Source organism: Botryllus schlosseri, chromosome 9, assembly GCF_051294905.1.
Source record: "Botryllus schlosseri isolate E-star chromosome 9, Bs_hap1, whole genome shotgun sequence".
In the NCBI taxonomy this organism is placed as follows: domain Eukaryota; kingdom Metazoa; phylum Chordata; class Ascidiacea; order Stolidobranchia; family Styelidae; genus Botryllus; species Botryllus schlosseri.
Genome location: NC_137244.1, coordinates 24,031,204 through 24,049,276, shown reverse-complemented (window position 1 = coordinate 24,049,276; position 18,073 = coordinate 24,031,204). Strand labels below are relative to the sequence as shown.

Sequence of the window (18,073 nt, the reverse complement as noted above, 5' to 3'; positions counted from 1 at the left end):
TTTTCGCGGATTACCTACATCCCAACGGTTCATTTTGGTATAAATATCATGCAGATTCGAGAGTAGCCTATATCTCAAGTCAGTGCCTATAGGGCCCTAGTCGCGAAAAACAAAAACAAATTCAAAGTTGAATTCGGTCAATGAAATAGGAATTGCGTATATAGTCAAATTTTTAGCTGCCGACAGTATTGATGAAATCAGTGTCTTTAAAAAATTTCGGGCCGCAATTACTTTGTTGTGTGTTGTTATTTCGTGACCTCCCGTCTGCCCTATAGCCAAAAGATTTTGGAAACGCTGAAACGTACCAGCCCTAAAGAACTTCTTTCGTGCGACGCACACGACTCAAACTGGCATTTCGTCACGTGGTGCATAACCTTCCTCTACAGGTGGCATTTGTAATGTGGGGTTCAGATTACCGGGACAAGAATATTACACTTAGGGCTACCATATTTTGGAAATCTGAAAAGAGGACACTTTTACACAATTTTCAGACTTGCAAAACCGGAAGAGAATTCTCAAAAAATGATAAGTTTTTTTCCACTTCGTGGTCGGTTGGCCAAGTAAAATAAGGTCAATTTTCTCGCTTAGCGCCCAAAATACAGTTTTTTCCTTCACATTGTCAGGTGGTCGACTAAAAAAAAAAGGTCAACTTTCCACTCAGCTCCCGAAATACCCGCCGGAGCGTCACTTCGGTGCTGATTTACGACATCTCAGTCGAATTTTGCTATAAATATTACCAAAATTCTCAAAAAGGAAGACAAAGGGGCGTCCTCCGAGGACACTTTCAATAAAGAGGACAAATCCTCTTGAAAGAGGACGTATGGTAACCCTTATTACTATTTATAGGCGACTAAGGGCAAATTCAATATACATATTTCGGTTTTGGTCAATATGAGGCGGTCCATTTGGTTCAAGGTTTCCTCGCTGCCGAGCTTATGAAAATGAATAAACTGATACTGATCGACAATGCATTAGAAGCGAAGAAGCAATTATAACTAGGGTTGCATTTAAAACAAACGGTGTTTTAAAACACTTCAACATGTTTTAAACAGTGTTTTAAAGAAAACGCTTTTTACAAAAATATTGTGTTTTTTTTCAAGTTGTAAAATTATGCCACAATTGTGTGAATACTTGCCAAAAACATGTTGTATGAGCCTACGGACAATTACCACCCCATTTAGCCGATATATATCGATATGGGATGTTTGTAACCCTCAAAATAGCCGGTTCAACAGTTATAGTACAGATATTTCGTCAAAGGAGCTACATTTACCCTATATTTTCAATTGTCAATCCATCATGGCGTCACGATGGAATATACGTGACGTCATGACTTAGGGCCTTGTTTTAAACATGCTTGTTTTCAATTAATTTTTGTTTTAATTGCCAACCCCATAATTGTAACAACTTGCACGACTCCTATCAAACAGGCACATGTTACGCAATGGAAGAATTTATTTCAAATAGAACGAATTTCCATCAAAACCGATGTACTCCTCCAACCAACGCCTGGCAACTCCGACCAATCATGGAGAACTAACCCACGCAGGTCAGTTACCCATAGACAATGCGGACCAGCACAGCAGCCGTCGTGCGGCACACGGCAAAGCGAGAAAACGAGATTGTGACGCGCTACCTTCATCAATCGTCGTAGTGCTCTCCGAAATCACGCCGGTACGCGCCATCAAAATTGCGATCCTCGGAACATAAACTATCGTACTTTCCGCGCGTTTCGTAACCAGGCACGTCGCCGGAACGGTGTTTTCCGCGTTGAGACACACCTTGGTTGAATCTACCACCTCTAGCGCCTATACATTCTAGGGAATCGCGATTGCGCTGACCCAATATCGCGGTATTGTCCGAGTCTCTCTCGGCTAGAACCTGTCTGAAATTATCGAGAATGAGTTCAGGCATATGACGCATCTGCTGCTCTAAGCAGTCGAGTCGTCCGCTGATGTGATCGATTTGATCGTGAACGACCTCGCTTTTAGAGTTCAGCTCGTTGAGCATGTCCGAGACCTTGAGTTGTAGCTGAAACGAAGAGGTGGTCGGTTACGAAGTGCTCGAGTGGTTTCGTTTTAGACCAGGGTCGTAATAACTCGTCTCCGATTCAGTCACTTTATGCATTGACTCGACTTGTAACAAGTCATTGAGCATGACTCCAAGTCATATGACTCATAACAGATACATGGAAAATACGCACAGAAACTGTCTTTATCCGTTTGAATAATCATGCAAAGAGTGAGAAAATGAGTACATCAAGAATGCGAGGCCTTCAATAGTGAACGCTTGGACTTGGATTCGAGACGCAACACTATGACTCGACCCTTTGCTCACAGATTTCGAATTGGTGGCGAGTTGAAAATGACTCCCCTGCTTCAGACTACTTCCTTTTCTGCTGAACAGTTTCATAACTGCTTAATTTTTGCAATTTTGATTTTAGAAACTGGAAAGCAGTTTTTGGATATGCCTCCACTCCCTTTATGAATCCAACTGTATTAACAACCGGGCAAAATGGCTCCTGCATCACGGTAATTGAATATATTTCCGAAAATTGCACATATTTGTAGTGCACTGGTTCTTAAACGGAGTTCCACGGAACTCTAGGAGTTCCTCGAGCCAGTCTCAGGGGTTCCGCGGAGGTCAAGACACCACTGTCCCGCTCAACTCATACATATGATTTGGAACAGGTTTGTAACCAAGTCACAAGGCAATCTCACTTTTATAGTTTTGACCCAAGTCAAGTCGAGTCATTTTCAATTCAGCACCGAGTGAAGTCCGAGTCCAAGTCAGCGAGCAGAGGGTCGAGTCCGAGTCATGGTATTATGACTCGAGTCGAGTCCAAGTCATTGTGTTGACTGATCAGCTTCCAGCTGAAGTCTTGTTAAATCCACTTTTTATGACTCTGTTTGCTGATATCGAATGGTTCGCACCAGACATGGGGTAATCGCGATTATTAATCGTAATCGATTACAGCATTTTCAAGTAATCGTAATCGCAATCGATTACATTCGAAAAAAATCCCAAGTAATCATAATCGACTACTTGCCATATCTAATCGATTTCTTTGTGGAAGAACGATTACTTTTTATTTGTACGAGGACTGTTGACATAAAGTGACCATTCGTGAACAAGGAAGAAATATTATACCAGTGTATAGTGACAGCCCAAACGTCTAATTTTCAAACGCCACTGCTCATTATTACTCCAGAAGTATTAGATTCGCTCATCGGTACGAGAGAAGTATCCATACGTACTAAATAGATATTCGATGTACAATGTAGTGTGATTGTAAGAAGACCCGTCATGCTGTACATCAGGTTATCAATATGAGCCATAACTAATCACCACTCTGCCTAGTTTTAAATAGTAACTTATGTACTGATGTTTGCTTATGCTCCGCTAAACGCAGTTTGGTCGTTGCTGCTTGGCGAACAGTAGGCTACACCGGACAAGGATTTGAAATTCTGTACTCGTCAAACGACACATAAATATTTCCACAACGACGCATTCAAAATCAACAGCTGCTGATATATATCATAACCCGGGCCGGCATTTGCCGTTTCTCGTAACAGCAGCTTGCAGTATTTCAATTGAGGGGAAATTTGAATTTCATGTTCATTTTATTTTATTCTTATATGACTCTACTTTACTCAAATATTGGTACTTGCATTACGTTGCTATTCATTTTTAATCTTCTCTCGGCCCCCGATGGTTAGATTTACTGGTAGAGCTGGGGCACGTAATTCATAATTATAACATATGATATGTTGTTGATTTGAGACCTCCTGTCTGTCATATAATCAAAAGATATCTTTGTCGCCCAAACATAGCAGACTAAAAGAAAAACCTTCGTGAGACGCACACACAAATTGTCATGTCTTCATTCCTCTGTGGGTTCCCCGGGTGGCATTTATATTGTGGAGCTCAGATTGAAAGGACAGGACTCTCGTCACACCCACCCAACGCAGCTATTGGAAATAGACAGTGGACACCAATGTTCCCTCTAATTATTCACGAGTCTGTGCGCACTCACCAACTCACTGCGCGTTCCCTTGGACGGCAATACGTAAAAACTAAAAAAAGGTCATCACTTCGGCTTTCTTGTGCGCAGCTCAGATTTTCCGTGCGCAGAGACCGTGTCAGCACTGCGCAATTGCACACGCGCGCAGCTTAGAGGAAACAGTGGCTGGACACATACTCGGAAGTTTTGGCCAAGGTTTATATTTAGTAGCACCGCACCTCGTGGTGTCGCATGTTGGCCGAAACTGCATACATCTTTTGGTGAGTCGTGGCGTGATAATGACATGGACCGAAATGCCTATTCCTAAAAATTATGCATACTTTTTTTTCTTGAAGGGGAGAGGAATGCATTCCAAAATGATGCTATTTAGAGACATTAAATCGCGAAGCTCGAAGAAAATTTTAAAGTTACAAAAATCTCTCGAAAATACTCTACATTTTATGTTGAAGTTCGAAATACTTTTGAGTCCCCTTCGAGGTCGCTCCCCACCGCATTGGGGAGTTTGTGAGCGGCAGATACGAACCTGGCAAGACTGCAAATCGTTGAGTGCGATAAATCGTCCCCTATAAAGTTGGGCATTTGTTACATGGCGTATCATTTATAAGAAAGTTGTCATCCCATTGGGCCTTTTATTCGAAATCCTTATATTGTCTTCAATATATCTTCCAAGATTAGTTCTAATAAGCAAAATAAATGTAATCGTAATCGTATTCGACTACTTCCTGATTTTGCTGTAGTCGTAATCGTAATCGCGTGATTCAGAAGTAATCGTAATCGCAATCGATTACATTATTGAAGTAATCACCCCATGTCTGGTTCGCACTTATAATATACTAATTTTCCTCAATTTTAGCAGTTTCTGGTCGCAATTTCAAGTACCAGTACCAATAGACGAAATCCCAACAGTGTGGTTACTTTACTATTCTGCGAAATGTAGGTCTTGGTCGTCTGAGTCTCGAGTCATATGACTTGGTTCGAGTCATGCGCAATAACTCGAGTCCAAGTCGAGTCAATACACAGATTGACTCGAGTCGAGTCATCATAAAATCGTGAATCGAGTCGAGTCATGACTCGAGTCATTACAACCCTGATTTGTGATGATACTCCTGTCTTGGCCATCATTTGTTGCAGCCAATTATTCATAGGCCAGATCAGCAGTCGAATTGAGACTGTTGTGGTGGTACGTCGTGTGCAGTGGCATACAAAGGAGTGGTTGGGGTACGGAACCGAAACTTCCACCTTCTGAAATGCCAGTTCTATCTCTGATTTTTAAGCACAATTGTGCTTGGGCAATTGACATCATGCTGTTGCGAAGTTACACTAATACTCACAAATATTCATCATGCGTTCGTTTTGTGTTAAAATTATATGTTAATGGTTTCCTTCTCGTAACACTCTGCTGATGGCTTCACGCACAGTTCATTTTTCACACCAGTATTCTATAATAATGCTGTGTCTAGTTTTTTTTGTGGTAGATTTTTGTTTTTATGACCTAGCGAAAATGTGGGGTTCCGCGGCTTGCAGATTAACGCAAGTTCCCGCCGGGTGGTAAAGGTTAAGAACCATTGCTGCAGTGTCGCTGGTTATCGTGCGTTAGCCACGAGGACAGGTTTTGCAATTTGAAAATTTGCCACCTTCGGCGAACTGCTATAAGCATCAAATGAAGCTTTTGAAACTACACACCCGAGTGCTTTCAGACCTTCACCGTCCACTTGAAACAGTTTTGATATGTCTCGGAAATGGTTACTTTTACTCGAGTACCAACGACTGTTACTGTCACCGCCTCTACCCAAAAACAATGCAAACTAATGACATATTCAGACTTCTAATTAATGGCAGTCGTTTAAAACATATCCCACAGTCACGATAAAACTCCAACCAGACGACTCGACTCGAGTCACTTTGGAAAAAATGACTTGACTCGGCGTCTCAAAAATGTTGAATGGCTCGTGACTCGAAGCAAAATTTTCGAGTCAATTGCAAGTCATCAGTACTGTAGTTCTACGTATGTGTGAGCCATACAACTTTATATTCGTTACTCGACTCATAATTAATAAAAAATCAATCTGTACTTCAATCGTCCTGCAAGATGCAATAACTTGAATCATGCCCGTGAAAATTCCATACGACTTTGTGACTTGACTCTAGACTTGACTCAACTCGAGTCACCTCCAAAAATCGAATGACTTGACTTGACTCGAGTCAAAATGTGCAATGACTCGAATTGACTTGTGACTCGAAGGTAGTTACTTGATTTCAACACTGATTCCAGCTGAGTATGAAACCAGTACTACCAACCCAACACAAGGAGACACAACTTTTCATCATCTCCGCCTAGAGTCGAGCTCCAAAGTACATTTGGTCAACATGATGCGTACTTTTGGCAGGTAATCGACAACAAATTATTTTCCAAGATTCTATCTATTTGTAGTTGTCAGAACTTATTTTGCGGAGATGTATCTTGCAATTTCGGAAGTGCCCACCACCAAGTAACTGCTAGTCAGGGTTGTAATGACTCGAGTCATGACTCGACTCGAGTCACCATTTTCTGATGACTCGACTTGATTCGAGTCATTTTCTAAAAATAAGGAAATGACTCGACTCGAGTCTATCTGTGTATTGACTCAACTTGGACTCGAGTCATTGCGCATGACTCGAACCAAGTCATGACTCGAGACTCGGACGGCCAAAACCGACATTTCATTGTAGTTTCGAAGAATAGTAAAGTAACCACACCATTGGGATTTCGTCTATTTGGTACTGGTACTTGAGAATGCGACCAGAAACTGCTAAAAGTGAGGAAAATTGGTATATTATACATGCGGATCATTCGATATCACCAAACAGAGTGTAAAAAGTGGGTTTAACAAGACTTTAACTGGAAACTGAGTAGTCAACACAATGACTTGGACTCGAGTCATAATACCATGACTCGGACTCGACCCTCTGCTTGATGACTTGGACTCGGACTTGACTCGGTGGTGAATTGGAAATGACTCGACTTGACTCGAGTCAAAACTATAAAAGTGAGATTGACTTGTGACTCGGAGCCATGTGACTTCGTTACAACCCTGCTGCTAGTGCTAAAATATGCTGCCCCTTGATCAAATCTAGTTTTTGAAACTACTTATAAAATAATTTTCAGACCGTTCATTTTGCACTTCAGCATGAAGTATCTTGCACATCTCCTTGCAATTGCTACTTGTATTTGTAATTGAGTAAAAATTTACAGCATTACTTCCACTACTCCATCAGTAGCAACACTCATTGCTCTAATGACATCTGCAAATTGTATATAGACTTCAAACCAGTAAAGGTTGCAAAGCAGAAAATGCAATGTAATCTCGACAGTACCTTGGCAAAGTCGATCAACGTGTTTGCCTGATCGTTCAGTTTCCTCTGCTCCATTTTATAGTTACGTAACCTGCAGACATATCAAACGCCAAAGTTTAGACGCGTGAAACTTCCTCGTACGGTAACCTTCCGAAAATGCGAAAGTTCACGTCACGAGGTCACGGAGGCACCGAGACAACACCTCGCGATCACATTTATCGGGAAATGGTCTGAATTTCGGGTCGTAAGCTTTCCTCAAATTCGTTCAAATCAAATTTTGCGCCCGGCATCCATGCATTATTCAGCCGTTCCATTTCACGGTATTCCCGCTGGGAGACGCGCCAACATAATATGGGTCTCAATCTTCGAATTTCAAAGTTTTTATCCCACTTGTCATCATAATTACATTGCGAGCCCGTCTAAATATATCGGACATCATTTTCAGCGAAGTAGCTACAAACCAAGGTTGAGGTAGGATGATAAACACCCCGAGATCTATTATAATTAGCGTCGGGCATAATCGAGTGATAGGCTTTGAGTCAAGTCGAGTATTCGATTATCATGTGATATGACGTCATAACAGTACGTATGATGTGGTTAGTTCAAATATATACCTTTTATCCTACCATAAAGAATACAATGCTAGTTGACTAGTATATTCATGTTGAGATAAATGTTGATACACAATATTCTTCTCAATTCTCTACGAGTTCCTGATGAGTGTGAACCAAAATTGTTGGGTTTAGTTCAATATGTATATACTATTCAATTGTATATTGAAATTATGTACCCCAAAGAGCCGCCACGATGCTACTTAATTGGGTATTGTTTATATCGCACCTATTTCATCGCACTTTATGACAATGCCGTGGGCTGATTACGACTACGCAGATATGTCATTCCCGCTAACGTATGTAGTAGGGTTATCCATAATTTGGAAAATCTCAAAATTTATGCGTATCCATGTCTCATTCTGTAGATTATTGATAAAAAACGTCAATGAACCTGCAATAAGCTCATAGAAAAGTCGTTAACATTTGTCTAAATGCGTTTGAAAGTAGCTGCCGTAGAGTGGGCGTGTTAGCGACCATAGAACGGCGAGAAGACTAGTAATCACGAAATCACATCTTTTGATTGGATAATCAGCTATGCTTGAATGATCACTACCACAGCGCCTTGCTGATTATGTGCTTCTACTAGTTCAAGACGTTCGCTAACGGCAATGATTCTGTAAGCGCATTATTGTACGTTGATGATTTGATAATAATATGAGACATCTGGTCATTGAATGTTTTAATGTTAAAACTAGGCACCGATAGATTTAGCGCAGCAATAGCCTCTTGCAAGCATGACGGAGGTCAAACAGCGAATGATTGTGAACTTATAGAACTAAGTATAGATCCCGGAAATATCTATCTGATATGCCTGAGATTACGCCAAGTGGTCCTGCTTTTCTGGGTGCAGGTAAGGCATATTAGACATCGCCAAACTGGTGCAGCATGCCATGTGAGATGGATTCTGGACACAATCCTGTATGCTCAGAAGATATGTGGGCCGACCAGATAGCCTCATTGGACTTATGAAGAAGATTAACTACCACACCGCTTTAATGCATCCTTTTTATGTCCATGTCTGGTTTCATTCAAGCATTAGTTGTGATGCAGCCGGCGATGATCTAAGATTCATTAAGGACATGCTAGGCAATGCAAGCAGACTGTCTTTTTGCTGGTCCTACCAGCATAGTCTGTGCTCTTCTTTAGACCTCATGCGCCGCATCATTGAGGACTTTGAAAGCACTTGCGGGTATGATTCATTATGCTGCAGTAATCTGACAAGTGCCAAGCATAAATGACAGATTCATCCAGCCCTTACAGCATTCAAGACTTCAATTATATACCACCACGACAACAGCCTAATAAGATCAGACAAAGTAGTGTCAATGTCAAGTTTTATATTTGTATTCAATGGTAGTACATCCCCTCTGAAACTAGAAATTCGTTTGCCACTTGCATAAGCGCCTTTCCAATATCTTTCCGCTTTCCATGAATGAAATCAAGGCATAAGGGCCACAACGGTTACCTTCACAATAAGCCATCCAGTCATGTATTTAAAGCGACTGTGAAGCAGCTGTTCATTGTTCATCATGTATTTCGTAACTCAACATGTTCTGAATTAATCCTAAATCATTATTTGCGGACCAATCTACAATGCGTTTACAGAATCACCGCCGTTAGTCGACTACTTGACCAGCAGATCAATAAGCCGCCAACGTCGTGATCATTGAAGCATAGCAGATTAGCCAATAAAACGCCGTGATTTCGTGATTACTAGTCTGCTTGCCGTTCTATGGTCGCTGACACGCCCACTCCACGGCAGCTACTTTCAAACGCATTTAGACAAATACTAACGATGTTCCTGTGAGCTTATTGCAGGTTCATTGACGTTTTTTAAGTATAATCTGTAGAATGAGACATGGATACGCATAAATTTTGAGATTTTACAAATTATGGACAACCCTAGTATGTAGCTCTGTACAATGTCTCGTATGCTGCTATACGATCAACCGAGGTATCAAAATTTCCAGTATAAATTAGTATCGAAACTATAATTCACGTTGATAAATCAAATCTTAGTAGCAAGGAGCGTATAATTTCAGTACTTTAAAAAATCATATCTCCCTACTGCACTCGAATCATAAGAATTAATACTCGATTCAGATCTGAGTACTCATTGATTGCGCCTAGCCCGAACTACAACAGAATTTCTATGACTACAAATCTTTTGACTGCTACCTAACTAAGACATGTCCCAAAATAGATTACCGTTTCCAGACACGTCGATGCGCGTTATCTCAGCACAAGCGGCGTGTAAGTTAATTAAACCATGGCGACAACTTATTCATAGAATATTTAATGCATTTAAGACAAATTCAGGCTAGAAAATCTAATTTTGTTGTCCCGCTTAGCGGCAGCGATGCGGACATCTAAAACATCAAAATATTTTGAAGACTACAGTTGACAAGCAGCCATTTCTTTCCCAACGAACAGGCATTAATGTAGAGATGAAATATTCAATAGGGGCGATACATCAAATCTCGGTACGCGAGATCCCACTAAATATTTCATCCCGACAGATACTAACTGGCTGATGGCTTGGATGAATTTACGCTGGTGCGTTCGGATACGGTTTTGCTCGATTTTCGTCGATAACTTCCGATACTTGTAGATCAGCCATGTCTCGCGGAGTACGTTAGCGGCGGCAACCTTTACCTGCGATGCAAACGATGCGAATGAAACCTATGTCCTGAATTGACGATCCTTCCCCCAGACTGGCATTTCGTTGTAACTACCACGAACATTAAGCTACCACATTATTGGTATTTCATGTATTAGTACTGGAGTTTGTAAAACAGTGGCGGAATAGGGCCAGAAAATGTTAAGACTGCGGAAAATTACTATATTATAAATGCGAGCGATTGTATATCACTCGAGCAGAGTTGAAAAAAGTGGGTTGAACTGGATTGAACTGAAAACTGAACAGTGAACATAATAACTTGGACTTGAGTCAAAAAACTTTGACTCGGACTCGACCCTCTACTAGCTGACCTGGACTCGAACTTGACCCTGGTTGTAACCAACTCGTAAGGTTCCGAGTCACAAGTCAATTTGACTTGTATAGTTTGAGTCAAGTCGAGTCATTTTCAATTCACCACCGAGTCGAGTCCGAGTTCAAGTCAGGGAGCAAATAGTCGAGTCCGAGTCATAGTGTTCACTTCTGTGAAACTCAAGGGTGATATCGAAGGTCTCGGATTCATAATATACCGGTAATTACGTTGCCCGTTTTAGGCCGTGATTAATTAACAATTAATGACAACGATAACTAATGACTAGGGCAATTTTTTTTTACATGTCAAAAAAGTCAAAATTTTGCCAAAATTGTTAGCAAAGTCAAAATTATTTTGACTTCTGCATTTCGTTTGTATAGTAGATTTTGCACTGTGGGTGAACTAATCATATGATATTTTACAGCTTGTAGCCTACTTCATAGGCTTACTGTTGTAGACGGCCCATTGTCTGCTCATTGTGAATCACCAACGGTCAAATTAAACAGATAGGTTGACATGGTGTTATGGTCAACGTACCGCAATATCCTAACTGAAGCAAGACTGCTTGAGCATTGCATGGTTCTTATGTCAAGAAGTGCATGATGAAAAATTGTGATGTAAACAACATTGTCAGAATGAATGAACACGGTTTGTCACCAGCAGTGTGCGCACAGCTTCAGCGTTGTCAGCCAACAACTGCTGCTGTTGAACGTTCTTCTCCATTCTTGCAAGCTACTTAGTAAGGGCCAACACATTCTACTTCAGAATGTAGGAAAGCATCTTTGGTTGTACTACAACAAATTTTAATTATTTCTACCATAATACGTGATGTAACTACTGTAATTCGTAATAGGGCCGGATTTCGTTCAAATACTAGTATTTTCAGGTAAAAATTTGTCAGTTTCCAAGTCAAAAACGTTTTTTTTTCAGGCCAAACTACTTCGTAAGGACAGACAGTTCCAACCAGACATAAAGATAAGTAGTACAATTTTAACAGTATGTGCGAAAACACCTTATTTGCATACGTGACATCAAAATTTTGACTTTTTAGGTCAAAATCTTCCATTTTTAGGTAAAAAAATCGCCCTACCAAAGACAAGTTTCCATCAATAAAACAAATTGAGACGTAGTCTACCCGTGGTTGTGAGTAGTGATCGAAAACATCAAGAAGATTGAATAGAATTAGCACAAACATTTCATGCTTCTTAGCACACGATCACTAAATACGTTCCAAAATATATCCGTCTACTTCACGTGAACACGTCTCCGTCTCGACTCATGCAATGTCGCACACAATTTCACACTACAACATCAGCAAGACAGACACACGCCACATGTCTCTGCGGCATTTTTTTCCACCAAAGTAATAAGATCAGTGTTCGGGGTGGGCAGCATCTGCAAATCAGCATTCGCAATTCCCACCGGGAGATAACCTATGAATAATGACTGTCAAATGTAGTTAAAACTTGATCACCATGCACAGGTGATATTGAGCTCTCGATCAGTGTAGGTACTCTGGGTGGGTAAAAATAGATATTCGATTCGACATTGACGGCCTAATCCAATGTCGATGGAAAGAATGTGATGTTTTGAACGCAAAATATCCGATTTTGGCAAATGTTCACGAGGGCTGTTCAAAAATGACTTTTTTATTCAAATTTTACTGGCCACTTGATGAAATGTTTAGGTTGCATGAAAAACCCTGCACACCAAATTTGGTTCAATTTCAACCAGTTTAAGCATTGCTTCAAGAGAAAAATTTGGATTTATTAAATAAAAATGAAATTTTTCAAGTTCTATCGGCTACCCCATAAAATTGTGACATTGACTGAAAAAACGATGCATAACAAATTCAGCTCAATTCCAAATCGCAGAAGCAAAATTACTGGAGTACAAAAAGTAGGATTTGAAAAAATGGTATTTACGGTGGGTAAGAATAGAAATTGATATGAGGTAGCCTACTGAGATGGACACAATGATATGATATACATTCCTGATATCACATGCTGTTTTAATTCCAACACTGTATACGAGTCCAATGATGATATGAACGGGTTTCATGAATGGAGCAGCACATCCAATGTGAATGTTCTTGAAGAAGAATATATACATGGAATGGTAACATCATCATTTTTATCATAATTTTCATGTTAATGATGCAAGAATCGAATACAGTGAAAAGAAAGGAAGAAGTCATAACAGAAACTAAGGTATAGCTTAAGGAATTTATCTATCGATGATTTATGACTCCATCTACGATGTACGATGGGACAGCTTTCACTGCATTGCCGCAATCTTTTTGATCTGTTAAAAAGCACCAGCTTAAGAAGCATTATAGCATGGACTTATGTCCTTTAACATGGGCCGAGGATGACGTCAAAGTCGAGACTAGTCAATAATAGATCAATAGCAGTGAAAACTAAATAGTTTACGCTACTGAAAGAAGACGTCCTTGCCTACGGTGATCCGTGTTAAACATTGTCAAAATTCTTGCGATTATTTCTTGTGTTGTGAATGTCGCGAATTCAATGTAATTATACAAAAACAACACAAGATTTGACACCAGAATTGTACTTGGATAAGTCACAAATGCGTTGAAGAACTCAGACAGCAGGGTTCAAACCAAGTCACGCGTCAATTTGACTTTTATAGTTTTGACTCTCGAGTCAAGTCGAGTCATTTACAATTCACCGCCGAGTCATGGAGCAACGAGAAGAGTCATAGCTCTAGGACTCGAGTCCGAGTCCAAGTCACAGTGTTTGCTGTTTAGTGCCGAGTTCAACTCACATCTGTGAAACGCTTGAATGGAACCCAAGGCCTCGGATTAATAATATACTCATTTTTCGCACTCTAAACCTGTCTTTTTAACAGATAAAATAAATTTTCTGGGCCTATTTTGCAATTATCAGTCAGCTGATACGCGAGAATTCATATATAATTTGTCCATGACTTGGTCCGAGTCGATACACAAATTGACTCGAGTCTAGTCAAGTCATTATCCATTTTTAAGAAAATGACTCGAGTCAAGTCGAGCAAATAAGAAATTGCGACTCGAGTCGAGTCATTACAACCCAGTCCGACACACAGTATCTGAAGACCACACGAGATGCTTAATCTATCACATAATCAAGTCAAACTTCCGGCCATATCTGTACAGCAATGCTACAGTGTTTCTGCGGCGTAAAATAAGGGTATGGTTTTCACTACTAAGTCGACGCACAATTTTGACACCAATAACGGAAAATACAGTGCGTCATTTACAGAGGTGGTCGTAGATAGATAGCGATGGTACTTGTGCTCAATTACTAATTTCCATGACTTATCAAAACTACTTCAAGTGTAAAAAGTTTCATAGGCAAATTTGGTCAAGAATTCGGATACTTTTAGCTGCTAGTCGGAGGTGGCTACATTCTGAAATGCATAGTGCATCTTCGTGACAAAGGTGTAATGACATAATTTATGAGTGGTAACATAAATAGATGTATTTTATTGATATATCCAGATACCATGATACAAGGCCTATCATACAAGCGCCTACCAAAACCACATTTCATCACAGAATGAGTGTCTATGGAAATAACTACGATATCTTTATATATAAAGCACGCCGATCGCCAAAGCGTAGACATCTAGAGTGTGTTCCGAATAGCATTTGACAAACTTAACTACTTCCTGTATTGAGTCTGATCCGGACGTAGACCAAAGCATAAGGGTCGATTACATCCTCCACAGCAAATATCCCACGTCAATTGTCACACCGAATTCCCCGGCTCTGACACGTGCAATTGAAAATCGAACTAATGCCGTCTTTCTGGCGACAGCAATAGCGCAGTTGATTACTCTTTTAGAGCTACTTAAGAGCCTACACCTCTCAACTCAAACAAGTGATCCATTTTTCAAACTTGAGAAAGTCATGTTTCTATAAAAAAAAAAAAATTTCCGATCATATTTTGGCCGTGGATATTTTTTCACATTGCTCCCAATCATGCCAAGATATGGCTGAAAGAAAATGAAAACAATACCCTCAAAACGTGTAAGATGGACATAGGCTACTCCGGTACCACAGCGATAATAATAATCTTTTTTTGTTTTGTGTGAAAGTTACGTTTTAACGGTTCTGTTCTTTTAACGCCGTTGCTGATGCACAGTTAATTTTGTGCGCCAGTCTATTATAGCAATGTATCATATGTGAAATGTGGTCGAGTATTGTTTTTGTGACAAGGCAAAACTTCTGGGCTGGCGGAAGGCTGGCAGATTATCGTAATGGTCCGACGGGTTAATAAAGGCAAAGAACCGGTGCACTAGACCAGGGCTACTCAACTGGCAGACCGCGGTCTGAATTCCGACCTTTGCAGTGTTCACTCCGGACCTTATCAGGCTCAGTAATTACTCAGTTTTGAACAAAACCAAATCCAAGAAATAAGAATGCCAATTCCTCCACTAGCCACGACTAACAGAACAATAAATACATTTCACTTATTGCTTTTGCTAATACCAATCTTCAGGGATTTTGAATATAGATATACCTTATAATATTTGTATGACTGTAAATCGTTTCATGAGAGTTATAACTGACCTAAGCTCGAACTAGTATTGTTTCATTTGACCGTGTCAGCAGAATCTTTCGGTATCTTACTCTTAGGCTGTATCCCAAGCCAAGCAAGCAAAGTAAAGACACAAGACGACACAGACGTAGAGTATGGAATGCGAAGAAAAGGCGGTGATTCACCTTCATGCTGAACGGTCATGCACACGACCAGTGAGTGATATCTTACTCTTTTCGTCAGCTGCGTGTCCATCATAAAATTATGAACGTGTTTTTCAGCTTTCGTCAGTTCCAGTTTCCGAGCCACTACCGCCACCACGAGCGCGGTACATCCTGCGCCCTGGGCGGAATTGAAAACGGATATGAACAAATCGACGTTCGAAGATTAGTGGGGCAGTCGCATGAAAGAGATATAAATCTCGGTGATAATGTATCGCATCAATATTTCAAGGATGCTCGGATATTGCAATAGGTTTGCAGGGATTATCGTCCTATAACGCAATAAACTGATGATTGCCAGGAAATTGGTTAGTCTTGCGTGGCTCTGCGAGTATCGAAATAATTCCAAAATCGATGGCCTTGCTATTTGGGTGAGAGGTTGGGAACTGTGGTTTTTATGAAAATTTGTGCAGCCCATTGCTACAGAATAACACTGTGTCCGTGCTACAGTTCTGTTTAGTGGACTCCTCAACTGCGTTTAATTGCCGAGCATGCAGACGGGAAATTCCGGACTTTTGAAAATCGATGAATATTCCATGTAATTTCCTGGGATTTCCGTAGAGAGGTAAAAATTTTATTGCTACAAACCCTCATGATACCTGACGAAAACTGATATTTGAGGACCACTCACTATGACACCGTAACAGCATGAATGGATTGGAAAGTTTAAATATTGATTATTATTATTATTATTATTATTCTGTAAATAAAATAATGCCAATTATACTATATTGTTGTAATTTGGCATTCTTCGACCCTATTTGTTTAGTAACGGTTCTACAACAACGATGCGGGTCAATAAATATTTTGCAGAAATGTTACTTTCGTCAACGTGTGACAGGGGTGTTCTGTTCAAAAATGACTTCTTTTCTCTCAAATTGTATAGGCTGCTTGATAAAATTGTTAGGCTACGGTACCTAATTAAAGGCTGCACACCAAATTTGGTTCAATTCCAACCAGTAGCCGCGTTGCGTTAAGAGAAGAAAGTTTTTTATTCATTTTATAAAAATAACTACAAAACATTTCAAAATTTTCTGTTCACCCACAAAATTGTTAGGTTGTCTCATCAAATTTGGCTTTGAATAAAATAGTATTTACGGCGGACGGGTTACTATTTTATTCATATACAATTTTTCTACTGCAATAACTCAGCTTCCACTGGTTGGAATTGAGTCAAATTCGGTGAGCATCGTTTCTGCAGACAATCTGGTAATTTCATAGGGCGAACAGAAATTTTTTATTAATTTTTAATAAATTTTTATAAAATAAATCTGTGTCTTTCTTCTCTTGTAGCAATGCGGCTACTGGTTGGAATTGAACGAAATTTGGTGTGCCGAGTTATTTTAACCAACCTGACAATTTTATCAGGTAGCCGGTGAAATTTGAAAAAAAGCCGGTGAAATTTGAACACCCCTCTGTGCAGCCATTTGCTACAAGCTTTGAATGACTAGATAATCTCAAGGCTCCCACTTTGTTTCTCGTTGACAAAACAGCTAGTACTGGCAAGGGGCGTACAATTTAACTGTTCGCCTGCAAAGCTAACGATATTGAATCATTAGCATTAGCATCATTCAAGTATCGATATTGCTGACGAGTGCCGAGATTCCACAAATGCAAGAATTCCAAATTCAGGTGTGTGGTCTTACATTGGGTGGTATACCACCAATTAAAATTAATGTCGTATGAGTAATTGTTGTCGATAGGGCTATCGCGCCAATACTAGCTGATTGGACAAAGTTTTCGGAGGATTAGCGGCCATCAGGTATTCTCTACGATCAAGAATTCTCATGCGGCTATCGCCATTCCATTGCTGTCAGCATTCAAAGTTAAGTTGCGCGGTCCCGCTTATAATTAAGATTAGGATGAGGTTGATTGCCAAAGCAGAGCGATATAATCTCGGCACGAAACTGGATTACACAGACATTTTCACAGCAGCTAATTCTGCCCGCCGCGGACCACACTCACCATGATTCCGGTTAATAAGCAAATGGAACGTCCGCAGTACGTATTCGGAACGCTGTCCCCGTATCCGATCGACAGGAACGTGATGGATATCAACCACATTGCATTCAAAAACTGACTGATTCCGTGTTCGTCATCGTGATATCTGTAAAAAGGCTTCACAGATTATCACAAAGACTGCGTCGAAATCACATAAACAAAACGTGATTTATGTATATCGTTATACTTTATATATTTTATTTATCTCGCGCAGATTTTCAATATGTAAAGAAAAGGCATGGGCATTGAATTAAAAGTAACAGAAAACAGAAAAAGGACAAGCGAAGTGGCAAGCGTTGGTAGGTGATACATATATGTCAAATGGTGCTTCAATAATCCAGAGCGC

The 18,073-nt window shown here is 40.2% G+C and overlaps 1 protein-coding gene across 2 annotated transcripts in view; it reads right to left on the bottom strand.

Moving 5' to 3' along the window:
• Window positions 1-1,437: 1,437 nt before the first annotated feature.
• LOC145446757 (small conductance calcium-activated potassium channel protein 2-like) overlaps window positions 1,438-18,073 on the bottom strand; it is a 29,675-nt gene continuing 13,039 nt past the window's right edge. Inside the window, exons 8-12 of one of the 2 annotated variants that reach the window (XM_080325111.1) lie at window positions 17,692-17,833; window positions 15,737-15,847; window positions 10,499-10,626; window positions 7,379-7,448; window positions 1,438-2,031 (exon numbers count right to left, since the gene is read on the bottom strand). In XM_080325111.1, coding sequence (XP_080181237.1) covers window positions 1,642-2,031; window positions 7,379-7,448; window positions 10,499-10,626; window positions 15,737-15,847; window positions 17,692-17,833 — 841 coding nt within the window. In that variant the 3' untranslated portion in view covers window positions 1,438-1,641. The remainder of the gene's footprint in view (window positions 2,032-7,378; window positions 7,449-10,498; window positions 10,627-15,736; window positions 15,848-17,691; window positions 17,834-18,073) is intronic. The other variant, XM_080325112.1, reaches the window with a different exon arrangement.